Genomic DNA, 27,987 nt, shown 5'->3' on the forward strand with positions numbered 1-27,987 from the left:
CCGAGAGCACCGTGGTTGTGAACACAGAGGCCCTTGCTGGGACTCAAGGACCCGGGACCCGCCGAGGCCCCGGGCAGGACGACACCCAGCCCAGGGGAAGACACTTTGCGGGGCAGCCAGGCCTCTCCTACCCGCTGCTTTGACTTTCCCGGGGCTGGAGTGGGGAGGGGAAGCGGGGAGGCGAGGCTGGCCTTCCTCACAGAAGCAGCCCTGGGGGAGCAGGACGTGCCAGGTGCAGCTGCTCCTCCGTGCCCCCGCCCGACCTCAGCTCTCCCCGCGGCTGCCCACCTGCCCACCCTCGTGCCCAATAGGGACGGCACCGCAGCAGGGGTTCTGGGCTTCAAGAGAGCGCGCGCCGTGCAGAAGCTCGGGGCCCCCACCCAGCAGACACCGGTCACAGCCAGGCGGTCTCCCTTCTTTATTGATCTCTGGCTACAGCAGGGTCCCGGGAGACCGAGGGCAGGGGTGAGTCACATGCGTCTCTGCCCCACTTGGGGTGGGGGCGGGGGGCAGGGTCGAGGAGACCGTGGATATGGTCACGCCACAGGGCCCACTGTACAAATGCAGGGTGGTATGTACAGGAAGGGGGAGGGCGGCCACCCGGACTGGGGCCTGTCCTGGGACGAGGCCGCTCCAGAGCCTGAGACGCGGGGGCCCAGGCCTGGCGGGTCCCTCCCGTCTGCCCCGCTCGTCCCGGGGAGGGGCCGGAACAGGGGGAGCAATGCGGGATGCCCGGATCACAGCTCAGCCTCCCCGCACCCGGGGCCCAGCGGCCGCCCTCCTGCCTGTGCGCCCAAGACGCACCCTGAGGGTGCTTGGCTGGGGAGACCTCAGAGCACTTTACAGACATTGGTCGGATGGGAGCCTCCTGGCCCCGGGGCGGACGGAGGGGGCAAAGGGCTCAGGACACCGGGCAGGCGACAAGCCCCAGGGCCCAGGCCAAGCCCAAGCTCTTGAGGACCCCAAAAGGCCTCCCTTCTTCCCCTGTCCATGCTTCAGATTGGGAGGGAAGGAAGATTAGGCTGGGCTGGGGCAGGGAGGGGCGGGGAGGGGCGGGGAGGGCGGGGAGGGGCGGGGAGGGGCAGGGAGGGCGGGGAGGGGCAGCGTAGGGCTGGGGTAAAGACAACACCCGCGTTCCCAGGCCCCTCGGAGCCCCCCCTCCGCGCTCAGGGCTCTGACAACCCCCAGCTCCCTATCCTACTCCAGCCCCTCCCAGGGGAGGGAAAGGGGGACCCAGACCTGCCAGCTGAGATCTGGGGGGGGCTGAGGGGACCCCCAAAATGTATTGCTTAGAAACTTGGAGGCATAAAGGATGGGGGAGGGCCCAGGGGCTGGCGTCTCCGACCCTGACCCTCCCCCCGGCCCCGGAGGCCTCGAGGAGCTCCCCTCTCCCAGCCAGCCGTCAGGCCACCACGGGGCGGGGGGAGTCCGGGGGCGGGGGACGGGCACAGTGGCCACTGGGAGCCTGAAGTTCCCCAGTCTTGCTGCTGGGAAATTAAAGGGCGCCCCAGTGGGTGTCGGGTGGGGAGGGGCCCCTCCCCCACCCCCACAGTCTCTGGCGTCCGGCCTTTGGCCTTCGGGTGGGTCGTGCGTTCCTGGGCCTCCAGGCTCCCTTGGAGCAGATGGGGGAGCCGGTCCCGAGGGATGGTGCTGATGGCGTGGAACACGTGGGACTCGCTGAGGACCTGGGACACGGGAGCGGCCTCGGTGCTGCCGTCTGTGCCTTCCCCAGCCTGACCCAGCGGCCCCCTCTCCCGCTCACCCCGTACTGCCCGTGGGGGGCTGCGTGCACGTCCCGCCCCGCTGACCCACGGCGTCCTGCGGCCTGGCTGGGCCTGCTCCCCTCTGCCCCCCTGCCCCCGGCGCCAGCCCCCTCCCGCTGCACCCCACAGGCTCACCCGCCCAGCCCCGGGCTAGTCCAGGTTCCCGTTCTGGTTGTGCTCGTCCTCGGCCGGGGAGGGCAGGGCCTCCTCCTCACAGGGGGACAGTTCGTCGATGGACATCTGGTTGGTGACGCCTGCGCGGGGCCGTTCAGCAAGTTGCGCCCAGACCGCGAAGCACTGTTCCCCAGAACCCCGGGGGGTACCAGGAGCAACGCAAGGGCCCCCGTGCATCCCCCGCCTTCAAGATGAGCCACCTCCGGCCACTCAGGCCTTCCCCCCCTTGTGAAAACTCGCACGCAAAGGAAGGGGTTTCCCGACCGAGGCCCCAGGTCACCCACGTCTCCCGGGACCCCACTGGAGGCCGCAGCTTGTATGGGGTCCCGTGGGCCGCGGAGCTCGGCCGTTCCTAGCTCGTCTCCTGTCCCCGTTCTAGAACAGTCCGGGCCAGTCAGCCAGCCGGTCTGTCCTGTGACCTTTAGTCCGATCAGCCCCTGTCCCCCCTCTGGGAGCCAAGGGCGGCTCCAGGGCTTGGAGGGAAGGGACGCGCGCGCCGCACAGCCCCCTCCGCCCCGCCCCGCCCCCGGCCAGCGGCACCCACCCCAGCGGCACCCACCGCTTGCTGCCCGCTCCTTCCACTTCTGCTTGTTCTCCTGAATGTACTTGGTCCAGGTGGAGCGGAAGCGGACCACGTCAGGGTTGGGGTCTCCCACCTCCACGTCCAGGGAAGGCTGGCGCCACTGGAAACTACAGCAGGCCCCCGGCCGCTCGGAAGAGCCCTCCCAGCCCTCGGAGTCAAGGGGCCGGGGGGGCCGGGGGGAGGCCGGGGGGCTCCTGTCCCCTCTCCCTCTGCCCGGAGCCCCTGGACCCTCCACTTTGCCCCCTCCCCTCCAACCTTCCCCCCTACTAGAAGGAAAATAAAAACAAGATGAGCAGAAAGGCAAGAGAGACAGAGCTGTGGGAGCAATAGAGCTGGGGGGGGGGCTGTCCGGCCAGCCCTGTGGGTGACGTGGGCAGAGAGGCCTGCTCTCCGCAAGTCCCTGTCCCGTCCCCAGAACCCGGACTGCCAGCCCCAGCCCCCCTCACCTGGGCTGGTTCTTAGACTTGGAGTCGTCATCCACCAGGGGCTGGACGCTCTTCTCGGCCACGTCGGTCAACACAGAGAACGTGGGCTCCACGATGAAGTCAATGAACCCTGCGGGGCAGCGGGGACACGGTGGCGAGGTCCCCCCCCTCCGCACGGCAGCAGGCCAAGCGTGGGGACCCAGCCTGGGAAGTTCCCGCGGGGCAGCCTCCGAGCTGAGTCCTGGGACCCCGCGTGTGCACCCCCGGCCGCCACCCGGGACCCCTGGCCCTAGCGCAAGGCCCACTCCGCAGGGAGGCCGGCCCTGAGGGTGGCCACGCGGGGAGCCTCCTCGCCCTGCCTGGCGCTCTCCTCCCACGACAAGGGACACTCACCAATCTGCGACTGTGCCACCAGAGTGGAAGTGCGGTCACACAGCGGGGAAAAGGGCAGGCCCAGCTCGGCCTCCTTGTCGCCCTGGGGAGGAGCCGGGCGGGGAAGCTGGAGGGGGTGCCTGCGACTACCAGGCCGGGGCGCAGCGCAGGGAGCCGGGGTGCTGGGGAGGGGGGAGCCTTGGGGCCTTCCACCTGGAAACGGAGGCAGGCAAGCGGGGCGCCACTAGGGCCCGGGCACAGGAGAGGGGCCTGTGGCCCCAGGGGTTGGGGATCCGGTGGGAAGGCCTGCAAACGGGGGGAACCTGCAGGGCTGGGGCAGGGGGGCCGGGCCGGGGTGGGGGGTTGGGGCAGGGGGGCTGCGCGGCTACCTGGCGGAAGAACTCCTCCATGAGCGCCTTGGTCCAGCGGCTGTGCACCGCCCACTGCTTGGTCGGGTGGCTGATGTCGGCCGCGTGCAGCAGCAGGGACAGGGCCTTGGGCTTGTCGATCCTGGGCAGGGCGGGCGGTCATGCGGGGACACGCGGGGACACGCGAGCTTCAGGGCAGGGAGCCCCGCACGGCGCCGCACCCCCCGCCACGCACCCTCGGCTGCCCACACGGCCCCTCCAGCAGCCTCGGGCAACGGGCATGCACTCACGCGCCCAGGCACACGTGTACGCACGCATACAGGTACACGCATCCATGCACACACACAGGTACACGCACTGGTACACGCGCGCACATACACAGATACGCACATGCGCACACACAGGTACACACGTACACACACGCAGATGCGTGCACACAAAAGTACATGCACGCACATGCACACAGGTACACGTACACAAGTACTCACACATGCACGCACACACACAGGTATGAGCACACATGCATGCACGCAAGTACGCACCCAGGTACATGCGCACACATACACGCACGCATACAGGTACACACACAGATACGCGCACACACACAGGTACATGCACACACACAAGTACGCATGCATGCACAGGTATGAGCACGCATGCATGCACGCAAGTACGCACCCAGGTACATGCGCACAGGTACATGCATGCAGACGTGTGCACACAGGTACACGCGCACACGTACACACGCACACAGGTACACGTGCACAGGTACACACGCAGACGTGCACACACGTACACACAGGCATACAGGTACACACGCACAGGTACACACATGCAGACACACACACAGTTACGTGCGCACACGCGCACAGGTACGCACACAGGTATCCGCACACAGATATGCACACGCACACAAGTACATGCATGCACGCACGCACGTACACGCACACATGTACACAAGTACTCACGCATGCACGCACACACACAGGTACGAGCACACATGCATGCACACAGGTATGCACATTGGTACACGCACATGCACAGGTACACGCATGCAGATACCCACGTGTGCACACACAGGTAACCTGCGTAGGTACACACACACATGCACACACAGGTACACATGCACGCACACACACAGGTACACGCACACAGACACGTGCATGCACACAAGTACATGCACGCACACAGGTATGAGCACGCATGCATGCACACACATGTGCACAGGTACACGTACACAGATACACATGCATGCACACAGGTATGCACACAGACACACATGGACACACAGGTGCATGCACGCACACACACAAGTACGGGCACGCACACTGGTACACGCAGATATGCACACACACAGGTACACACGTGCACACACACACACCTGTACATACAGGAAGCAGCCCAAGTTCTTAGAACCAGAGGGCATGGGTTCGAACCCCCGTGTACCTATCAGAGCAAGTTACTTGAAATTTCCTATTCCACCCTCCTTAATCCTACCTGGAAATATTAACAGAACCGACCACATAGGGTCGTTCTGAAAATTAAATGACACACAACACACCAGTACTTACTAGCGTGTCTGGCACAGCGCTGAGTATTAATCATTCACCAACAATGCCACGCGGCACGCTGTCCCCCGGGTCAGTGTACATGAACACACACCTTCAGGACCCACGGGCACGGTCTCTTCTCTGTCACACGCGTTTTTCTACTCCCACCCACTCTTAAGCGACATTCAGTGTGGCCACGGCATCTGTTCTGTGCTTTCTTCCTTTCACCTCGCATGACTGCCCAGCCCTCCCAGCGAGGAGCTGGCGGCAAGCTGCAGCAGGGACGCCCGCCGTGCCCACCCTGCAGCCGGGCGGGGAGGCCAGAAAGGTTGCCTGGTTTTCCCGGCATTCCAGGGTGAGGCTGCCCTGCGGCGGCGGCGAGAAGGCCCACCTCCGACTCCCAGCCCGGCGACTCTCCAGGGGGCCGCACGTAACCCCAGGGCCATGCGCACACACCTGTCTCACACACACACACACACACACACGCGTGCGCGGAGATGGGCTCAGACACCTGGAGCCAGGAGAGCTTCTCCATCCAGCTAAAGACCTGGCACAGCAGTTCCCCACGCGCGCGCCCGAGTCACACAGCCCGCACCCCGGCCCTGCCCCGGCCACACCCCACCAGGCGCCACCTCTCCAGCTGCTGCAAGGCCGTCTTCATGCACTTCACTTGCTGGAAATGGCAGGACATGTCCGTGGCCAACACCATCTCGATGACCAGGGCCCGTAGCTCTCTGCACCGACAGAACCAGAGAAGCCGTCAGCCCCCTCAGGAGGGGGCTGGCAGGAGGCCCGGGCGGCGAGGAGGGCGCGCCGGGGTGGGGTGGGGGCGTCCCTCCAGGTCAAAGGGCTCACACAAACTCATCCTTGGTGAGGTTGATGAAAATGTTCATCTCATCATCCTGCATCATTCGGAAGACGGAGCTGATGTGGTGGTTCTCCAGCACCGAGCGATCGTTGTACAGGATGGCACACTCTGACCTGCAGAGCCAAGGGCCCCCGAGCGGCCCCGTGAGCCACCCCGCCCGCCCCCGCTCGGCCCCTCTTGCCCCCGCCACAGCGCCCCCTCACTTGGTCTGGATGTGGAAGCTGTTGGTGGTGCCTGTGTGCTCGTAGTCGTGGATGGCCGCAGCGAAGACGATGGCTAAGATCTCGATCTCCGACAGGCAATGCTGGGACAGAGGGGCGGTGTGAGGGGCCTGCCCGGGGCCGCCACTGCCCGAAGGCCTGCAGCCCGGGCCGCCCCTCTCGGCCTAGGCCAGCTCTTGGGCTAAGCCGGCAGGCTCCTCAGCTCCCTCTTGCCAACCTCAAACCCGCCCGCCGCCTCCCAGCACACACCCCAGCACGACGAGCCCGGCCCCTGAAGTCCCTGAAGTCACGGTCCACCCCGGGATTCCCCCGAGTAAGGAAGATTTGACCCTCAAGCCTTTGCGAGACCAAAGCGAGGCAAAGGGAAAGGGGAGCATAGTCTAGGCTTTCCAGTCCTGCAGCCGTAAGGCCTTAGAAGAAGAAGGGATGATCCCCGGGCACCTACCACCATCCCCGTGCGGAGCAAGAAGCAATGCACCGTCTGGGTGACGTCAGCTGCGTGGATCTGGTTGTGGTAAGGGTTCTTGTACTTCCCGTAGCCCGTCTCCAGCGCATCCAGGAAAGTCATCAGAAACACAGTGGGAATCTGCAGCGGGAGGGAGACAACCGGCGGCCCGTGGGGGGTCTGCGGGACTGGCGGGCGCCGTCTTCCCTTACAAGGGACACGGGGGCAGCGGAGAAGGCCCCGGCTCCGCCGTCAGGTGAACCCGGCTCGCACCCTGGCTCTACCACCTGCTGGCCCTTGACCTTGGGCAGGCCACGGGCCTCTGAGGCTTGGTCGCAGAGTGAAGATCATGCCCCGACCTTGCATTTACTGAGATGAGGACAAGGCACCGGTAAGTGCTCTCCGAACAGTAGCTGTGAGGACGACTGTTTCCCTGGAGACTTTTAAGAAAACTCCCCTCCTGTCTTCCCACCATCCCGTCCCTAGGTCCCTAGTCCAATACACGGAGCGCGGGTCAGAGGCAGGGAAAGAGCAAGGCCTGGAGGGGCCTTTCCAGGCAGGGAGGTGTCCAGGAGGGCTTTCCCTGTGCCCACCCCGACACGCACACGCACACGCACCAGGGCCAGCGCTCTGTGCAGCTATTATCCGCCGCCTGTATACGCCCTGGGAGCAGGCCTGCCTCCGTACAGGTCAGGAGTCTGCACCCGCCCCTAGGTCTCCTGAGGCTGCGAGGAGCCAGGTTTGGGACCTCGGGAAGCTTCCGTAGAGACGCGGAAGAGACACGGAAGTCCAGCCGTCCCCAACCCCACCCACACCCCCACCCCAGGGCTGTGCCCCACATTCAGGGAATTTTAAAGGGCCGTTTCCATGAGAACTGCCCTTGCTTCTGCGTTGCCATGGCGTCCCTGGAGGGGAGGGGAGGGGAGGGGAGGGGAGGGGAGGGATGCCGGGGAGGGGCCGGGTGCCCCGGAAGGGAACGCGGAGCATGCAGGGCGGCTCCCCTCTCGGCCACCAGGGCGCGCACGGCAGTAAGCGGGGGCCACCCCCCTGCCCTGGAGCAGCCAACTGGGCGGCCAAGCCCAGGCTGACACAGGTCGCCTGGGGGGGCCTCCAAAACCAGGCCTTGCAGGTAAGGAAGCAGAGTTTGGGAGAAGCTGGAGTCTGCAGTGTCTGAGAATCCGTGTGGAGAAACATGAGCCGGGGCAAGCCTTGGGGGAAGGAGGCCCTGCTGTGGTCTGTCCCAGAGGGGACGGGACGGGACGGGGAGGAAGAAAATGAGGCTGCAGAAGGGGAGGCCTCAGGAAGGCACTGAGGACAGCCGCAACGGAGCACCTCGGGAAAGTTCTGGAAACCTGCGCGGGAGCCGTGGAACGAGGAGTCAAGGGTCGGGCAAAGGCTCCCACGCACCCAGAGCCCATCGTGGTGAAGCAGAGGCGGAGGGCGGGGGATGCCCAAGCCCCCGAGAAAGGCCCCCTTGGGATGCACGTTTCCTCCGCCCCGACGCCCGTGTCCACCCCCCCCAAGCGCTGACCACACATTCCCCCGCGACTCCTCAGCCCCGTCACCCTGCACTTCCCAAGAGGGGCTTTTCCATGCGGAAGTGGCTTTTCCCAGCCCCTATTCCCAAAAGACACTCCCTCCTGGCACAGAATCTGGAGAGGACTTTAATCCCGTATTCTTTGTGGCCAGCCCAGCAGAGGAGCCAGTGGGGTCCACACGGCCTCCGCCCCTTCATTCGGCCCTACCGGCCTTGCCGAGAGCTGGTGCCCTCCCTAGAACCCCTTGGATGGAGACTAGAGGGGACAGGACGGAGGGGGGTGACCGACGTTACCCCCTCCGCCCACCCCGGGCCCACCCCGTCCCCCCGCAGGGAACACATGGAGAGATGCGAGTCCCAGGGGCACCGGCGGGCAGCATCTGGACCCTCGGCCCCGGGCGTCCACAGGCAACAGGCAGGGAGGTGAACCCCAAGCAGCCCGGAGAGGACACGTCCGGGAAGGAAGCAAAGCAGGACAGAGCAAGGTCCTAGGCCGGATGCTCGCAGGCCCCGAGTCTCATCCTAGAGGGCAGCAGGTGAAGTCCGAGGCCCGGGATGCAGCGGGTGACGGAAAGGCTGGGCAGGGGGCCCCGTGTGCCGGGAACCTTCTGGAACAGGAGTGATGGGAGCGGAGACCCCCCAGGAACAGGGCCGGGGGCTGCCCAACCTTAAAGCGGCTGATGAGGTTATGGCGAGTCAGTAACTCGAAGACAATGGTCCTCAGGGCGTGCTCATCTGCTGCCCGGTTCAGGGAGAAGACGTCGAAGCACCAGCGGTCCAGGTTCTGGGGAGACACGACGGGCTGGGCGGGGGGCCTCCCACGGAGGGCGCCCCCCGGGGCAGCAGGCTTGCCCTCGGCTTCACGAGGACTCCCGGCATCTGCAGACCCTCGGGCAGCGGGCTTGTCCCCCCAGACAGTGGTCGGGGCGAGCTCCCGTGGACTGCGCACACGTGGTTTGGGGCAAGGCGGGAATGACGGGTGGCGGGGAAGGCAACCGTGCCCCCGTGGAGTCGGGAAGTCCCAACGCCCCTGCCTTCCCCCAACCTTCCCCTCCTCCCCAGAAACCCGGGGATCAGTCACCTTGAGACAGTTGAGGACCACAGTGGAATAGGTGGGGCCCACGGACGTGTACGTTCTCCGGAACATCCTGGGGGCAGACGCAGAGGCCGGGCATGAGGGTCCGGGAGGCGGGGTCTCATCGGGCGGGGCTGCGGGGGGCTCCGGGGCCTGGGGGGGCACGGCCAGGGGCAGAGGGAGGCCGGCTCGGGCAAGCCTCACCGCTCCACGAAGATCCCGGCCTGCACGGCGTGCACGATGCTCCGGAACTTGGGCTTCTCCTCGGCGCGGCGGCCCTTGGCCCGGGCCTGCTGGGTGAAGGTGGACGCCAGCCAGTCCCGCACCTCCGACGGCACCGCGTCCGACCGCAGCTCCTGCAGCTCGTCCTCCGTGTCCAAGATTTGCCTGAGGCCCCGAGCGAGTCCCGCGTCCCTAGGCTGCTCCACCATCTAAGGACGCTGCGCCCGGCCGCACCCACAGCTCGGACCCCCCCCCCCCCCGCCCCCGGCCCCGGCCCCATTTTTTCTTTATTTCTGTCCCTCTGATGCCTCCAGGACCGAAGCCGCCGGCCTGAGCGGTGCGCCCCGGGCCCAGGCACAACCTGGCGCAGGTGCCCCCGGGGGTCAGACGCCGCCACGTAAAAGCGATTTGGCCGCGTCTAGCAGCCGCGTTAAAGTCCGAGGGAAGGCGGGGGATTCCTTTGAATGATTCGTTTTCTTTACGCAAACACACGCGAGGCATCACACCCCGCGCGAAGGCTCCACACCATCCACCGGGGCACCGTGTTTCACGAGGACACCAGGCCCCGACTCACGGGAGAGCTCACGGGCCACACGGGCCACGGCTCCCCCCACCCCGGGGGGTCAGGGCGCTGCAGGGCGTGGGGCTGGCCAGACCGCGGAGCCCCGTCCCCCCGTCCCCCCGTCCCTCGCTGACCTGTGTCCCCACGGGGCCACCTCCCTCCCTGTGCCCCTGCCCCTTCCTCCCGCCCTCCCTCCGGGCCCCCCTGTCCCCCCATCCCCGACCCCGGACCCCATCCCCGTCCCCGGGGCGCCTCTCACCGTGTCTCATCTATGTAGACGGCCTCCAGCAGGGACGCCGTGTACTCCAGGTTCTTCTTCAGCTCTTCGATGTTGACCTCCCCGTTCTCCAGCTGCTTCACCATGTAGCGCAACCTGGGCGGGGACGGGGGGTGCGGGCGGGGGGGCACTTAGGTGCCGTGACCTGGGCCCGAGAGCCCGACCCCTGGAGGAGCCTCAGTCTCCCACAATCCTCTCTGCCCGACAGCAGGAGGAACAGCAGCTGGCGCGGCTCGTGCTGGGCTCTTACCCCTGCCTGTCGGACCCTGCCGACCCCCAAAGTCTAACCCCGGGTCCCCCGACCCCGCCCCGGCCACCTGCCTCTGTCCCCCACATCCCTGACCCCGGGTCCCCTGACTCCACCGGCCCCACCTGCCTCCTCCCACATCCCTAACCTGGGTCCCCTGACTCCACCGGCCCCACCTGCCTCCGTCTCCCACATCCCTAACCTGGGTCCCCTGACTCCACGGGCCCCACCTGCCTCCGTCTCCCACATCCCTAACCCCGGGTCCCCTTCTCCACCGTCCCCACCTGCCTCTGTCCCCCACATCCCTAACCCTGGGTCCCCTGACTCCACCGGTCCCACCTGCCTCTGTCCCCCACATCCCTAACCCCGGGTCCCCTTCTCCACCATCCCCACCCGCCTGTCACCCCACACCTCCTTCGGCCCGTGTCTCCCGACCACCCGTTAGAAGGCGGGGCGGCAGGATGCGGCAGGTACAGGCCCGGCGGGTGGTGTTTTGCGCACGATGTGTTTCATAGCCCGAGTGACCAAGAGCTGGGACGGCCATGTGCCCCTGGACAGTGAGCGGTGGGGTCCTCCGCAGTCGGGAGCCCCCAAGATACTCCCATTACATCCCCGGTCACGGCTGGGAAGGGGCGGGGCGCACGTCCACGCACCCACAGCCCCCCCAGCCCCACCGTCCCTGGGTCCCTGGCGGGGATGCGAAGACACAGAACAAAGAGCAATCTGAACGCCTCCCTCTATTCAGGCAGAGCTAATGGATTATGATTCCAGAATCCGTCAACCGGGACAAAGCAGGATTAACCCCTGCCTCCCCAGGCCGTGCAGCGTCCGAGACCCTCGGGCAGCGTCTGACTGTACCCCTGCCCCGCAGCGGCTCCCCAGGGCCCAGGCGGTGCGGCGGGGCCAGGGGTCTCACCGATGCCCTGCCAGAGGGGACAAGGCCTCCTCTTTCACGCTCAGGATCGCTGGGGCTCGGTGACCAAGGGGAGACTCCCTAAAGGACGTCCGGCGGGCGGGCGGGCCCAGGCGTCGCGAAGCAAACAGGACTCTCCTGACTTTCGATGGTGGTTTCGGAGCAGGCAGCTGACGTCCCGGCGGCCCCCTCCCCCAGCCCCGCCCTGCCCCACCGAATACCCACGCGGGGGCTGAAGTGGAGCCGCGACACTTCCCCACTGAGAGGAGCTTCAGAAGCCCCAGGTCCCCCTATGAGTCAGGGAGGAAAGAATGAGTCAGGGACGGAGGCTGAGTCGGCGTCAGTCCCCGGGGTGTCGGGGTGTCGGGAGGGAGGACGACGGGGCTCCTGAACACAAGCAGCTCCCGAGTGCGGGGTCTCAGCAGCTTGGGTTGGGGGTGCCGGGAAGAGCCAGCCCGCACCCAGGGGCCGCCACCTGGCAGTGTATGTGCAAGTGGGCGGGGGGGGCGGGGGCACAGCAGACCAAGGGGACGCCCCGCAGCCTCTTCAGCGGCTGAGCCTCTGGACTCCCCCTCCCGCCCCCCTCCGGGACGTCCCACGGCACCTGCACCACCTGCGAGTGGCAGCTGCTGACCCACAAAGCCGGGGGCGGGGGGGGGGGGGGAGGGGGGGTTGTTGCTTCCCGAAGGCCTGGCCCAGCTGCAGCCCCACTGGGGGCGGGACCGAAGCCCCACACTAGAGGGCAGAGAGCTGCCCCGAGGGCACAGAGCAAAGAGGTTCCTGCACCTCCGGGCCCCGCACCACCCCCCCATCGTCCCGTGGCCAGGGGCCCTCGAGGCTGCAGACACACAACCCAAGAGGAAGGAAGAGCCCCCGGCCCTCGTGGTCCACGTGGCTCAGCCCTCCCTGGACCCAGCGAGGCCCAGCACAGCTCTTCTGCGCTCTCTCGCCCCACATCTTGAGACGCTCGCCCAGCTCAGGCCCCAGCGGGCGGCCGAGCCCACGCGGCTCATCTGCATGCGGCCGCGCAGTCGCTGACAACTGCTGCCAGCCCCGGGTTTTAATTTTAAAAACCCGTTTCTCCTACATTGTCTCATATTAGCCTCACGAAGGGCGGGAGTTGGGAAGAACCTGCCAGCCCTATTTCCCGGGCAGGGACCGCGGCTCCGGGCACAGTCCTGGGAGGCAGGAATCCCTCCTGGCCCCGAGCCCTGGGGCAAGCACTAACTCTCACTCAGCATCTCTCAAGAATCACCGGCCCCAGAATTACCTGGGATACTCGTGAAACACTGAGACCCCAGGCCTCACTGCACAGCCACGGAACGGAATTCCTAAGGGTACGACCCACGGATCCGCGAACACGCTCACCCCCACCCGGGGTGATTCTCACGCACTCCCACGTTGGAGAACCTTTCCCTCGGAGCCTCTGTCCTGCCTCTGTAAACAGTGAAGATGATGATAAACCACCTGTGAAGGGCTGTTAATAAGAACTACTATTTATTTCATGACTTATACACGAAGTAACGTATGCAAAAGGCCTGACGCCTACAGAGGGTCTCTCTAAAGGTGACGTGAGTGGGAATGAACCGACCGGGATGGTGCTGGCCCCACCCAGCTCACAGGCCAGGGCCTTCCGACACGCGCGCCCGCCTTCTCCGTCCCACGTCCGGCGGGAGAAGAGGGAGTCTAGCGTGGCTGGAGGCTCGAGATGAGGAAGCCCCCAACGGAGGAGCGGGACGATGAAAATGGCCAGGATCTCTCCTCCACCCGAGGAGGGAGGTTAAGGGACTGGCCCAAGGTCACACAACGTGGCTGTCCTGGTTGCCGGCAAGCCCGGCGCTCACACCTCTGGGGCCTAACTGCACACGACAGGTGAGGGGCCGAGGAGCTGGAGGCTGTAAGCCCCTCGGAGCGAGGCGGGGACCCCTCGGTCGCCGCTCCCTACTCCATCGTCTGCCCCCAAGCAGTGCTGAACCCACGGGAGACCTGAGCAACCTATGGTAGGACAGTGGCTCGTTTATCCCGCCGCTGTACAGGACGTGCTCTGGGAAGGTTCATTAGATAAATAAAAGGGAGGGAGGGAGACTGACGGGGAGGGGCGGCTATCTCCCCAGCTCACCAGAGATCTCTGAGGCAGGGTCTCTGCAACCCTAAGGGAGAGCCCGCGGGGATGAACGAGGCCGTGGCCGCCTTCCTTCCACACAGCCTTCCCTCCGCGTCTCTGCAGCCTCCACCCCAGACCCCGCTCTTTTATGGCTCCTGTTGAAATCTGAACCGAGCGTGACCGAGACACCAGACGGAGCCGTGAGGGAGGGGAAGAAAGATTAAACAATAAATTTGACAAATGGGGAGTCAAGAAGGGGACCTGGACCCGGGCGGCTGGAAGGCGCCAGGTGCTGACCCCCCCCCACCCCCACCCCCCGCCCCCAAGGCCTCTAACTCCCCGACAGCGCCCTCTCCAGCCGGTTCTCAAGTCCTTCAGAGTTGGGAGCTCCCCAGACCCACGGCCCGGCCTCCCCTCACTTTCTTCTGCAGGAAGTGCTACTTCCCTGCCGTGGCCAGGTCCTCACCCAGGCCGAAGGAAAACTGGAAGCTTCCGCAACAACCCCTCCACCTGCAGCCCTAGCCCTGTCCCACCACACCCACTTCTTTCCCCTTCCCCCCCGGCCCCCGCAGCCTGGGAACAGCCTCAGACCCTGACTCCTGGAAAGCATCAGTCCGCCGCAGCTCCGGGCAGCACGCAGGAAGGGGAGGCTGGGGTAGGCATGATCCCAGCGCCCCAGGGGAGCTCAGCTCCCCCACCAGTTCGTCTCTTTGGACCATCACGGCTGATGATCTGGCAATTTCCAAAGCCCCCCGTACTGCTTCCCGCACCCACACTCCTAGAAGGCCAGGGTAAGTGGGGGGCTTCGGACAGAGCAGCCTCAAGGCCCAGGGCTAGGCGTTGGGAGAAGGATCTGATTCCCTTTGGGGCTCTTAGCCCCGATGAGGAGATCTCAGAGGAATGTGAGGTCCCACGGACACCGGGGTGAGGAAGGAGAGAAGGCGGGTGGTCACAGCTACGTCTGCCACGGGCAGGAGGGAGCAGCACAAAGGAAAGGGAGATGGGAACGGGAGGATAAAGGGAAGGGCAAGACAGAAAGGGGAGAAGCGGGCACAGGTGCACGCAGCACGTGAGGACCAGGTCTCCATCCCCCTCCTCCTGCCGGCGGTGACCCCAGGCGACCTGTCCTCCTCCTGCCCTCGCCCCTCCTCGGCCCTGGTGCCTACCTGAGGATGGGGCCCTGGAGGTGGCTCCTCTGCACGGGAACAGGGTTTGCCATGGGAATCAAAGGTCCTGCTCCAGAGCACCCAAATCCGCCCCGGGGCCCCAGGGCCCCTGCAGGGAAGGGCCCCGCCTGGGCCCAACTTCCAGATCTCGCAGGACCGAGCTCCTGGCTCCTCCGGGGAAGGCGAGGGAGACCAGACAGGCAGCCCAGCCACGGGCGAGAGGCCGCGGGGAAGTTTCACATCGGAATCGGGAATCGGCCCGAAAACAAGAGTCTGTTCTCAGAAGAATCCCAGAAAGGACAGAAATAGCACAGCCCGGCCCCCTGCTCCGAGGAGGTGGGGCTCCTCCCGGGAGAGGGGGCCAGGGCGGTGCGGGGCCAGGGCCTCCCCCGAACCTGCGGGAGGGCAAGTCCCCCCAGGGTGAGGCCTGCAGAGCCCCTGGGCCCAGAGCAGGGCCCCCCGCCCCCCCAGGCATCCTTCACCACCTGGAAGGACAGAAGCCAGGCAGGAAGAGGCCAGAGCCGCGGGAGGGGGTCCGGGTCCGCGCCCCCGGGTCCCCCCTCCCCCCCCCCCGCCCCGCCCCGCCCCGCGGAAGGGACCTGGGGCGCCACTGCTGGGCCCCAGAGGTTGGGCCGGTCACTCCCACTGCCAGCCCCCCCTTCCCGCATCTGGAAAACCAGGACTGGGGGGACTGGGAGTTACTGGGGGGCGGACGCGGTGGGACGCCCGGGCTCGGCCTCCAGGCTCTGCCCCCGCCCAGGTGGGGGACGGGAGGGGCTCCCCGCGAGGTGGGCCCGAGGGGCCTGGGTGACGTCACCAGGCCAGGCGCATCGGGGCCGCGATTGGTCAGCCGGGGCGGGGCGGGGCTACGGAGGGGCGGGGCTTTCGGGTGGGCGGGGCTAGGGGCGGGGCGGGGCTGAATGGGTGGGCGGGGCTAAGGGGGCGGGCGGAGGGGGGAGGGGCGGGGGCGAGCGCTGCAAGCTGCACACCCCTGGACCAAGCTCCTTCCTCCCGGGTCGGCCGGGAGGCCCGGGAGGGTGCGGACAGGACGGTTTAGACCAGAGGGTGCAGACGGGAGGGTCCGGGCCCGGGAGGGTGCAGACGGGAGGGTGCAGACGGGAGGGTCCAGCCGGGAGGGTGCAGACAGGAGGGTGCAGACGGGAGGGTCCAGCCGGGAGGGTGCAGACAGGAGGGTGCAGACGGGAGGGTGCAGACGGGAGGGTCCGGCCAGGAGGGTGCAGACGGGAGGGTGCAGACAGGAGGGTGCAGACAGGAGGGTGCAGACGGGAGGGTGCAGACAGGAGGGTGCAGACGGGAGGGTGCAGACGGGAGGGTCCGGCCAGGAGGGTGCAGACGGGAGGGTGCAGACAGGAGGGTGCAGACAGGAGGGTGCAGACAGGAGGGTGCAGACAGGAGGGTCCGGCCAGGAGGGTGCAGACGGGAGGGTGCAGCGGGGAGGGTGCAGACAGCAGGGTGCAGACAGGAGGGTCCGGCCAGGAGGGTGCAGACAGGAGGGTGCAGACGGGAGGGTCCGGCCAGAAGGGTGCAGACAGGAGGGTGCAGATGGGAGGGTACAGACAGGAGGGTCTGGGCTGGGAGGGTGCAGACAGGTCTGGGCCGGGAGGGTGCAGACGGGAGGGTCCGGCCAGGATGGTGCAGACAGGAGGGTCCAGACAGGACGGTCTAGGCCAGGAGGGTGCAGATGGGAGGGTCCCAGAGGGTCCGGCTGGGAGGGTCCAGCCAGGAGGGTACAGACGAGAGGGTGCAGACGGGAGGGTGCAGACGGGAGGGTGTGGCAGGGGGGACGGGGGAGGGGGGGAGGGTTGGGGGGGTGACGGGAGAAAGGGGGAAGAAAAGAAACAGACCAAGAGCCAGGAATTTACGACGGGAAGTCTTCCCCCCCCCACTGCCGTCCCCGAAAAGCGGAGAGAAATTTAAAAAGCTTGTCGCTGTGCCAAAGCCGTGAAGGATGATAAACAAATGAAGTTCGGGAACCTGCTGTTTCTCAGCCTCCCTGCGACCCGGGACAAGTGGAAGTGGGCTTCGACAGCAACGCCAGGAGCGGCAGGAGCGGAGGTTAAACATCCACAAGTTGTTCTCCAGTGAACTCCTGTAGCCACGAAGCGGGGCCGCTGCAGGTTTGGGAAGAAAGGAAGCCCTCCCTCCCGCTCTGCGTCCCTCTCATTTTCTCAGCGCTCCCAACACACACACACACACACACACACACACACACACACACACACGGTAGTGTTTTTAGAGAAAAAGGACTAGGCCCAGAGTCAGAGCCCCGGGGTGGGGGGTGAGGGACAAGCCCCTGGCCTGCCTGGAGGGCTGGGGAGGGGGGAGAAGTGGGGGGGGCAGCTGCCGATGGCCTGCGGCCTGCACAGCCTGAAACTCCAACAATCGGGAGCCAGGGCCGCCCCCCGCCTCGGCTCACTCCAGGCCCTCAGTCCAGGCCCCCCCACCTCAAGCAGGCACTAACCTCAACCCACCCACCGCAAGCGCAGACGTCTTAGACTAGAGAAGCCTTGGAGATGATACCTTGTCCATCCCTCTGCCCTCCTGCCCAACAGAACCAAAAGCCGGCTGGACAAACGACGGCTCGCCACGTCACCCCACGTCACCCCACACAATACGTGTTGCATCGACCCCGCATGCATCCCATACGAGCTCATCCCAGCCTATGACCGTTATTAACCGTCCCTAACAAGAAAGGATACCGGCCGGCCACTAGCCCTTCCTGGGGAAAACAATCTCGCTCACAGCCACTCGCCCGCGCACACACACACACCACACTTGTGTCCCAGCCGGGGTGGGAGGCGGGGCGGACGTGGGGTGACCCCAGCAGAGTCCAGCATGGGTTTGCCTTTAGCCTAAAAATCTAGTTTAAAAATAGCAAGGAGCACGACCATAATGCTTCCGTCCCAGGCCCAGGCGCAGGCCCAGCATTCCCCAAGAGCCCTGAAGAACAGGAGTGGGGATACGTGACCCCGCCTCTGGTCAGAGAGGACGGAGCAGGACGGGGGTGGCAGTGGGGTGGAGGTGGGAGTGGGGTGGAGGGGAGCGGTTGGGGAAGGGATTCACCAGCTGATCTCAAGGTGCCAAAATCTCAGAAATCGAAAGAACCAAAGAAATCACCTAAATCCAGGGGAAAGAGGACATGAATTAAAATCAGAAGACTTGGGACGCCTGCGGGGCTCAGCGACTGAGCATCTGCCTTTGGTCCAGGGTGTGACCCTGGGGTCCCGGGATCGAGTCCCGCGTCGGGCTCCCTGCAGGGAGCCTGCTTCTCCCTCTGCCCGGGTCTCTGCCTCTCTCCGTGTCTCTCATGAATAAATAAATAAAATCTTTTTTTTTTTTAATTTTTATTTATTTATGATAGGCACACAGTGAGAGAGAGAGGCAGAGACACAGGCAGAGGGAGAAGCAGGCTCCACGCACCGGGAGCCCGACGTGGGATTCGATCCCGGGTCTCCAGGATCCCGCCCTGGGCCAAAGGCAGGCGCCAAACCGCTGCGCCACCCAGGGATCCCAATAAATAGAATCTTTAAAAACTAAAAAATAAATAAAATCAGAAGACTTTTGCCTAGACTTTATCATCATGTGTGACCCTGGGCAGGACGCGCGGAGCCCATTTCCTTGTCTATGAAATGGGAAAATAGTATGTGCTTCACAGAATGCACACAAGGACCCGCCGAGGTCGCACGAGAGCCCCTTGGGAGCCATGAAGCGATGCGTCAATGCCACAGATGACTCCTAGTCCAACCCCTTATCTCGTTTGCTCAGCAAACGGCGGGTCCTCCATGAACCCTCGTACCCAGGACCTCTGGGGTGGAAGTGCCCCGGTGACCCTGCCACCTCTCCGGATGTCTAGGGCTCGTCCCTGGCTCCTTATCCCACAGTGGCCACGGGGCAGTGGAAGGAGGGGGGACGCGCAGAGCCCCCGGAACGCCCTCCCCCTGCCCGGCCCCGCCGCTCCCCTCACCCCCTGCTTCCCACTGCTATGCGGGCAGCCTCCCTTCTGGCAGCTGGCTGGGCACCGTGGCGGGGGTGGCTCCAGAATTAAAAATAGCCCCCCTGGTGGCAGAGCCGGGGTGCCATGAGGGGGGGGGCCTGGACAGAGGGGGGTGGTGGGGGATGGAGGACGGGTGGGAAGGACAGAAACGGGGAGAGCAGAGGGAGAGGAGGGGGCCGGAGGGACAAGAGGGCAGAGAGGGAAAGAGGGGAGATCTGAGAGAGCCAGAGAGGGCCTGGGAAGGACGGCGGCGAGGTGGGGGGGGGGTGGCTCCCCCCAACCTGCCCGCCCAGAAGCTGGCCTAGCAACGGCCCAGCGAGGAACAGGGTCGGCCAAACAGCTTGAGCCTCGTCCGGACTACGGACCCCAGATATCCCGGCCCCCGGCCCGCACCCAGGGTCCCTCAGCCTTAGACCTGAGCCCTTACGAGAGGGAGGGACTGGGGGGGGGGCAAGAAAGCCCAGGGGACGCTGGGGAGAGAGGAGGCCCCCGGGACGGGACGCAGCGCAGAAGAGGTCCCTCGGGCTCCCGCGTCCCCGCTCCCCCTCCCGGCTCTGCTCCCCAACTGCCATCCCCTGCCCCCCCACCACCACCAACCGGCCTCCAAAGCGCACCCAGCACATGCTCCAGCGGACGTCGGCTCCAGGGGCCCAGCAGATGTTGGAGGAGGCCTGGGACGGGAGAGGGAGGGGAAGCTTGGGGGACTGGCGGCAGGTGTGGCGAGACCTAGCCCCGGCCCCACCCAACCAGCGTCCCTGGGCAGCACCTTCCCCCTCTGCTAACATTCTATGGCTCTCGGATTCCTGCCGGTTGGAGACCCTAGGCTGTCGGATGTCTGGGTCCGGCTGCCGGGGGCAAGGTCACCCTCTCTGACTAGCTCGCCGCCTGCCCAACTCGCCCCTACCCTGACGCTAAAGGGAGGAGGGCGGCTTTCTCCTTCATCAGAGGAAGGTCACGTTCTAACCTCCGTGAACTTTTCAGGAAGTTCTCCCGCATGTCTATCTTTACTCCATCTTGCTGCAATTAAAACGACAGGAAATTTTCTTGGCAACTCAAAAAAAAAAAAAAAAAAAAAAAAAAACCAGAAAGGAGGAGAACAAGCAGGACAAAGACATCTTTGGGGTGAATCTGGTGCACTCTGATTTATGATATTTCTTTAGGACTGGAATTTCTAAAGCTCCTGCTTAGCAGAGACACAGTGAGGGTTCAGGGAGCCTGGCAACGCTGCTGGCACGTGTGCTCGCTCAGCCCAGGCCCCAGAAGTTTCCAAAGGCGGTGGGCATGGAGAGCTAGGGGGGTGGTGCTGCTCTAGCCCCCAGGTCCTGCCCGCAGGAGAACCACGAAGCCCCTGGAGGCCGAGCTCCCTTCCCAACACCGCACGGGGCCAACGCCAGCTGGCAGCCTGATCCTGCCACTGCAGCCACAGTAGCTGTTGGCAAAGCTGACTTCTCTGCAGCTGCGGAATCCACCGGCCCAGGAACCCGGCTGCGCCCAGCAGCACCACCTGCAGCACCCCTTCCCAGCTCTTCTCCAGCCCCAGGGCCCTCCAGGCCCCCCCAGGCCCCACCCTGCCCTTCCCCCCGCCACGACCCCGTCACAGCTCCCTCGGTGGACTCGGGCCAGGTCTGGGATGCTGATGCAGAATCCGAACCTGATGTTTCCTTCCCAGAGCCACACAGATGCAGCGGGAGCGCAGGGGAGAGGAGCAGGTGCGGGATGGGGGGGCTTGGGACAGAGCCGCAAGAGCACGGCCAGCAGGGACCCCCCTACACGGAGGACAACAACTCACTCGCTTCCCTTCCCCTTCCCAGGAGCCTCCTTCACCCTCGATTCCGATCTTTGCCCCAGTCAGCACCCCCGGTGCCCTCCCAGTTCCCCAGGACCCTTACGTCTTCCTCCCGGAGGGGACCATCTCATTATCTAACAACTCCCAGTCTCTCGGGGACCTCACCTGCACCCCACCTGCTGCCCTGGTTTTGTCCCTTTTCCTCTGCTGCTATCCTGAGCTGGAAAGTAGCTACCCAGCTTCCGCACCTGAGAAGAGGAGCCCCCCAGAGAGCAGAAGGCAATGACTTGGCTTCCTCCCCAGGGCGGCTGGGAGGTGAGGTCACCGAGAAGGCAAAACAAAGGCCTTGCAGAAAGAATCCTCCGGGGGTCGCAGACACCCTGTGCCTCACCCTGTGCTGCCAGCATCACACGTGGGGTGGGGGCGAGGCCCAGGCATTTCCCGGCTCCAGGCCAAGCTGAGAAAGGGGTGCGGGGTGGGGGCAGGGAAGGCCAGAGAGGCCACGTCCAAAGGAATAGGGAGGGAGGAAGTGGGACAAGAGAGGAGCAACTGCAGCCCAGCAGGGCAAGATGGGAACAGAGGAGAGGGACGGGGAGCAAGGGCGCAAGAAAAACCAGAGACGGGAAAGCAGAGGGAGCAGAGAGGCGGGAAACAAACCCTCGAGGATTCCTGGAGAGACTCAAAGGAGAGGGAAAGATGCGCTTCAAGGGTCCCCGCTCCTCCGCCCCAGGGAAGGTAGGCGAGGCCGCTCACCTCATTGACTTCAGGAGCTCCCTGGACCGCGGGCAGGTGCAGGGCTCCAGGGAAGTCCAGCCTCTCCCTCTCCCGCGGGTCTCCCGCGGGCCTCCCAGGGCCAGTGGGACCCACCCCGAGCCACCTCACCTGCCTCCCGGCAAAAGTGACAAGTGCAACCTCCATGGTGGACTTTCCTCTCTCGGTCTTTCTAGGTGGCCTCCTGGGGCTTCTGGGCCAACAAAATGACGTTTGGGTTTGGGTTCTAAGGGACTTTTGAGATTCTCTAAAGCAGCATGTGGCATCCCTACTCATGTCCCCCCCAAGGCCCAGACACTCGGGATCGATGCCAGAGGACAGTTTCTCCGACATTCCCGGATTCACCAGTGGCAGCCCCTGGGCTCCCCACGCCCACCAGGGCCTAGAGCTGCAGCCGCCCTCTCCCCTGGGGTCTGACCACCGCGGAAAGGGGTGACAGGGGCAAGTCCTTCCTTTTTCCTCCGACCTCAGTGCACATCCTTTGCAGGTAGCCCCCCTCCGCCTTCCGCTCTCCAGGCCCAGACACCCGCCCCGCCCCTCCAGACGGCGCCCGGTCAACGGGACTCCCCAGAGTGGTGGCCCAGACACCAGGCCTCAAATCTGTTGGGCGGTCGACAGCCCTGCCTCTTGGTCTTTATCGGTCTCCCCTCCGAGCCTCTCATTCCCTCCCCACCCCCTGCCTCCCAGGGAGCAAGCTCTCCAGTGCGGAAAACACTCGACTTTATCATTTAAGACTCGCTCTCCTACGCGAGGCATCCAGTGAGGAACTGAGACTCGGAGACACTCCGTGGCTCCCAGACGTGGGAACATGAAGTCAGAGTCCACACACAGGGCCACGCACACCCTCTCGTCCGCGCATAGGACGGGCTCAGGTGCCCGGGTGCGCGCAGGCCTCCCCTACACGCTTCTCATCATGCGTGCCATTCATAAGCCTGAACACAGAGATGTCGTCACGGAGCTCCGAGGCCACAAGCTGTCCCCCGCCCGCACGCCGACCTTCACCCAGACACGTATGTGTACATGCCAGGCATTCGTGGTTTCATCCTGACGCGTGTCGTGCACACGTCCACGTAACGGCTGCGCGTCCTGTCTGTAACTCCTTCAGCTCCAGGCTCCGGCCCGAGTCCTCAGACCCCGTACCCTCTGAACATCAGCCTCTCAGAAGGCAACACGGCCTCCTTTTCTTCCATTTCCCCCCATCTCCTGCGACCCGCCCCCCTCCGCCCACGAACAGGAGCACGCGCACCGCAGAATCAGAGCCACACCTGGGCTCGGCGTCATATACACGGGTGACCGTGAAGTCGTTTGCTCACCCCTTTGTGAGAAACGGCGTTTCTCGAGTGCCTGTTCCGTTTCAGGTTCCGCACCAGACTCGGTTAAAACAAAGACGAGCCAAAATAATCCCCAGCTGGGCCCTCGCTCCCGCTCAGCTGTAATGACCTTGAGCCACAGCTTGGGACAAGTGGCCGAGCCCTCAGGAGTCCTGAGTACCATGTGAGGGGAGGAGGAGAGGAAGGGACTGTGTGCACACCACCCCAAAGGAAAAGGGAGTTCTGTCTGTAAAATTCCAGGAGAAACTGGGGCAGGGGGAAGAAAGCGATGCTTGTGGCATCCTGGGAGAAAGGATTCCCGTGCGTGTGAAGCCCCCGGCCCACTCCGCCAAAGGAAAAGATTAGGCAGGAATGATGGAGGGAGAGTTTTACTGCTTGGATGGATGTGGATGTAGCAAAGAGAGGAACAGGGTGCCTTGTCCACTCTCTACTCCACTTGACGGATCTGAACCAGACCATATGCCCCACAGGAGCGGGGACGGGGCCTACGAGGCCCACCAGCATACCCCAGCCTCCAGCTCAGGAGGCACCCAGCTAATAGATGCTGAGTGAATGAATGAGCCAAGGACGGCGAGACAATCTCTGTTTGCAGATTTTCTTGATTCACAGAAGACGCAGAAAGCCCCGTGCTACGGAGCCTCCCCTACACCCCTCAAAGCCCTCTGGTCTCAGAGAAGCGTAGGCAGCCCGGTTAAATCCTTCATCTGAGGGTTCGAAATGCTCGTTCTGCTCACCCCATCACCTCCAGACTCCCTAGCCCAGCCTCTCTCACGCCCCCACTTACGAGTCTGCTTAGGTAGGAAGATTTTCCTGCTAGGTAGAGGCGACATCCCATAGCTAGAGACTCCTCAGCTCATATGCTCCAGATTCTGAATTAATCTTTGGCCGAGTCCTACTGTGGGAAACGGGATTCCTGGATGCCCTTCCCAAGAAGAAACTGCCCTACAAAATTATATTAATATGGGCTTTTTAACCAGAGGCAAAAGCACCAGACCCAGGCTCCCTGAAGACGAGCTAGGTTAGATGTCCCAGATTAGAGATTAAAAGGGTTGTTGGGGGGGGGGGCGGGGAGATAGGAGATGTTGTGTAGGGGAATCGAGGCCTTTAGGTGTACGTCTTCATTCTACTCAGTCTCCAGCCATGAGATAATGGCATCCGTCGCCCTATCCCCTCACTAAGGCCTCCCCAATATTCAAACGGCCCCATCCAGTAATCCATCAACTATCAGGGGTCTACCCTGATATCGAAATCTTTGTCTAGTTTGGGACAGTGAGATTGAGAATCTATTCCTGCAGATTAATAACATGGAAATGAGACTTCTCCGCGTGAGTTATTACACGCAGCTAGCACTTAAGGACCAGACAGCTAAAGTAAGCGAAGGCCGGAATAATTCAGTCCGTAAGCTCAGTGACCCCTGTCCAGCCCCATCTCCTGTAAGGACATCTCAGCTAACGCACTGCGTAGGGGCAGCTGCCTCTACTCCCTTCTTTCCCTGGGTTTCAACGTCTCCTCTGGGGATCCTCTTCTCTCGCCATTGAGCACTTCTCATACTGAAGGAAGAAATGGGAATTTGCTTCCAGGAGAGACTTTTGGTTAAAAAGGTATGGGAGACAGTGAAACAGGCACAAACCTGCCCTTGCAGGGCCCACTCATTACCTGGAATGGAGGCAAGGAAAGAATAGACCAGGGGCGGGAGGCCGGGGGCAGCGGGGGCATCCCTGGGACACCTTGAATTCTCTCATTTATAGTCCCCGAGCTCCCTTCTTTGCCTTTCCACCACTTCCTTACCGGTCACCCGCCCCAAGCTTCGTTACCGTTAACAGAGCATCGTTTTCCATCAAGAATCGCTCAGTGCTCCTCCCAACAAAAATCAATTCAATCCGGCTTTCCATTTCTTCACCCCAGAACTCATTCCAAGGCTGCGCTTCACAGAGCCCGGCAAATTGCATTGGCTGGAGGCAGCAAAGGACAGGAACCGAGAAGCACAATTTGGATGCCGAGCCGTGTTGCCCACCGGGCCCCGGCTGTCCCTAAGGCCTCGCTAAGCAGACCCACCCGCCCAATGGCCGGGCGTCATCTTATTAGCACGGGCGAAGCATTTTAAAAACAAAACAGTCGTGAGCCTCCATGCGTCGTCTCCTGCCACCTGTCTCCCTCCACCGGGACCCAGACACGGAGAGCTTCAGTGCTCACTCTTCAGGATGATGGGGAGGAACTGGGTTTCGGGGCTATGGTTCCCGCAGTGCCTCCCTGAACCCCTACAGCCTCTTTCCCGGGACTGCTGGGAGTTGCATCAGGGGGACGGGCACCTTCCCCCCTTGTCTGATTAGGAATCCACAGACTGCGGAGGTTCCTGGATGGCGGCTCCCTGGGAGATGAACGTGCTGCATGGGTTGACTGTGACCCACTCATCTCCCTCTCTGGGGAACAGAAAGAAAAGTTGCTTCCGTCCCCTGGGACGGGAGTATGGGGTACCTGAGTCCCTCGGTGGCCTGTTTACCCGTCATCCGCCCCCCCCCCATGCCCTCCTCCTGCAACAACAAGAAAAGATGCCTAAAGGTGCTTGGAGATCCCTGGGAGACCCTACAGCCACAAAAGGGTTTTGACGTCGCCCGGCCTGTCAGCCAAGGTCCCTTCCCAGCGCCCAGCTCCCCGCTCCCGGGGACCTCGTCCAGATCCCAGCTGCCCACGGTGTCCAGCCCCGGAGCAGGAGCAGCTCAGGTGTGGGCACCCCGGCCCCACCCCGGCCCCACCCCGTCAGGTGCAGGGGGCAGAAACCCCGGTGCCGGCGGACACTGGGGACCCACAGGTTGGCCCGAGCATCCCCGCGCGCTCCGCTGCAGCTGTGTGCGCTCCGCACAGCCGTGCCTCCCGCGGCCGCTCGCGCACACGCGTGTGATGTGCACCCGGCGTCCGCACGGCCTTGCACACGGGTGCGTGTGAGTCAGCGGCGGCCCCGCGCGAGCCCGCACAGGTGGCGGCGCCGCGGCGACCTGCCCCCGAGTGTGCGAGGGTGTCCCCCCCCCCCCCCCCCCGTCCCCCGGCCCCGCCGGCCCCTCCCCGCGCCGGGACTCACAGCGACCGCAGCTTGATCCACATCTTCTTGCTGGGGGCCGACTTCAGCTCCAGGGGGCACGGGCAGTCGGGCTCCAGCATCGCGGCCGCGCTGCGCGGGGACAGCTCCATGCTCGGCCTCGCCTGGGTCGGGGCAGGGCGCCGCGGCTCAGCCTCCGCCCTCCGCGCCCCCGCCCTCCCCGCCGCGGCGCCGCCACCAGGCGGTCCCCGGCCCCGGCCCCGGCCCCGGCCCCGGCCCCGGGCCCCTGCGCTCGGCCGCGGCCCCGCTGCGGCTCCGGCCCCTGCGCGCGGTGCACCCGGCTGCGGCTCCGGCCCGCCCCCCGCCCCGCCTCCCGCCCCCCGCCCCGCCTCCCCCTCCCCCTCCCCCCTGCGGGCGATCCCCCTCCCCCGCGCCTCCCGCAGGGCCGCGGGGCTCACGCAGGAGCGGCGCCGCGGGCGGGCACGCAGGGGTGGGAGGGAGGGGGTGCGGGGTGCGCGCCTGTCTGGGTGTGTGCGCGCGTCTGGCTCTGCGCCTGGGTGTGCGCGCGTCCGTGTGTGTGTCCGTGTGTGCGCGCGTGTCTGGGTGTCCGCGCGCCTGGTGTGCGCCCGGGTGTGCGCGCGTGTGCCCGGGCGTGTGTGCGCGCGTGTGCGCCCGTGCGGCTCCGCGCATCCCCGCGCCCCCGTGCGCCCCCGCCTCTGAGCGCAGCCCCAGGTGCGCCCGCGCCCCGGGTCCCGAACCCGCTGGCCCCGCGGGTCCCCGCCGGCCTCCCTGGGCCTCCAGCCCCCCTCCCCGGCCGGCGGGACCGTCTTCCCAGCCTCGGGCTCCCCGGGGCAGGACAGCTGGGGGGGCAGGCTCCTTCCCGGCTCCCGCGCCGCCGCCCGCCCAGCCCCAGGGCCCCGCGGTCCGCCTTGGGCACCAGGGACGCGGCCGCTCAGGACCCAGCACGGCGCGGCGGGCGCACAGCCTCCCCCAGCGGCCCAGTCCCCCCGGAGCTCGGCCCCCAAGCGCCCCGGGAGCCCTTACACTTGTTCTCCTGCCTCCATCACCACCTACCTCAGCCGGGTGGGGAAATCCTCTGCGAAGGGAGAGTGGAGATGCGGGAGGTGCCGGTCCCCTAGGTCCTGGTCGCACACAGGCCTCTGATCCAGAATCCCGGGATGGGACTTGTAACTTGGAGGACTGGAGGCTGGAAGGAGGGGTGGTCAGGAGAAGGTATTCACTCCATTCCAAATGTCGGGGGGGAGGGTCCCCCCTTCCCAGGCAACCGGGGAGAAAGGAGCAGAGGCGAAGTGGCGGGTAAAGACGTCCAACATAAAAGAATCGCCTCTAAGGTAGGTGATCGGGTCAGGGCAGGCCTTCGGACCCCAGACCCGGACGGCCCAGTACCTGCAGAACCGCTCCCCGCAGAGGCCCCCACGGAGGGGACAGCAGGGCCAGCAGGAGGAGAGGCGGACAGCCTGCGGCACCTGGCCCGCGGGGCCTCTGGCGTGTGCCTGGGAGCCGCTCTCCCCTCCTCGCCCGGGAGGAGCCCCCGCCAAGACAAAGCTGCAGCTGAGACCCCGTCGGACTCCCACACACCCCAGCTCTCCAACCTGGAGCAATCACCTTCCCGAACAACTGGAAAAGAATGGGCTGGCAGCTACAAAAGAATTGCAAATGAGCATCAGCGTTAAGGAGCTGCCCAAATTAGGCAGATATTTAAACTAAGAGAGGCGGAAAAGGGGCGGGAGGTGTACCTCCAGGGGGACCTCCACGGGCCTCGTCAGCGCGGCGGCAGATCCCACCCTGCGGCCCCGGGCCCCCAGCCCCTGCCCCATTTTCAGAAAAGGAAAATTCACCAAAGCAAAGCAAAGGTTATTCATGAAAGACACGTTAGAGTCCATCTAGCCCAGCCCCCTGCGTTCAACAAAGGGGAAAACCGAGCCCAGGGAAGTGATGGTCCCACAGAGGGTCAGCGCCCAGCCCGGGCCAAGCCTCCACCCTCCTCCTCCTCCCCGCGCTTTTCCATCCTGTGGCTCTCTTTCTCCTTTAGTCACCTGTCCCGGTGTTTGACCTCAACCCCATCCTTCTGGCACTTTCATCCCCCGTCTGTCTCCCCCACCTCCTCACAGATAGGAACCCCATTTGCCTGCTCCATCCATAGGCTCTAAAGACCAC

At 64.8% G+C, this 27,987-nt stretch overlaps 1 protein-coding gene and 1 long non-coding RNA gene across 7 annotated transcripts; one reads left to right on the forward strand and one right to left on the reverse strand.

Moving 5' to 3' along the window:
- Window positions 1-403: 403 nt before the first annotated feature.
- On the reverse strand, window positions 404-27,987 carry PDE1B (phosphodiesterase 1B). 6 transcript variants are annotated; one of them, XM_072797615.1, is made up of 16 exons: window positions 26,884-27,987; window positions 25,852-25,973; window positions 10,425-10,538; window positions 9,586-9,768; window positions 9,388-9,454; window positions 8,974-9,090; window positions 6,770-6,910; window positions 6,307-6,407; window positions 6,091-6,216; window positions 5,868-5,969; window positions 3,707-3,827; window positions 3,339-3,420; window positions 2,967-3,075; window positions 2,497-2,627; window positions 1,899-2,017; window positions 404-1,685 (listed from the first exon to the last, which is right to left on the reverse strand). In XM_072797615.1, exons 2-15 carry the CDS (start codon window positions 25,959-25,961, stop codon window positions 1,914-1,916), a joined length of 1,608 nt encoding a protein of 535 aa, XP_072653716.1. In that variant the 5' UTR covers window positions 25,962-25,973; window positions 26,884-27,987; the 3' UTR covers window positions 404-1,685; window positions 1,899-1,913. The 6 variants fall into 6 exon arrangements, with proteins under 6 accessions (XP_072653716.1, XP_072653719.1, XP_072653715.1 ...); XM_072797618.1 differs by lacking the exons at window positions 25,852-25,973; window positions 26,884-27,987 and adding exons at window positions 16,868-16,982; window positions 17,414-17,654; XM_072797614.1 differs by lacking the exons at window positions 25,852-25,973; window positions 26,884-27,987 and adding an exon at window positions 19,502-19,558.
- LOC140616973 (uncharacterized) lies at window positions 16,725-18,449 on the forward strand. Its single transcript, XR_012017261.1, has 2 exons — window positions 16,725-17,010; window positions 18,255-18,449. It is a non-coding gene; the product is annotated as an uncharacterized lncRNA (long non-coding RNA).

The sequence above is a fragment of the Canis lupus genome, chromosome 25 (genome assembly GCF_048164855.1).
Source record: "Canis lupus baileyi chromosome 25, mCanLup2.hap1, whole genome shotgun sequence".
In the NCBI taxonomy this organism is placed as follows: domain Eukaryota; kingdom Metazoa; phylum Chordata; class Mammalia; order Carnivora; family Canidae; genus Canis; species Canis lupus.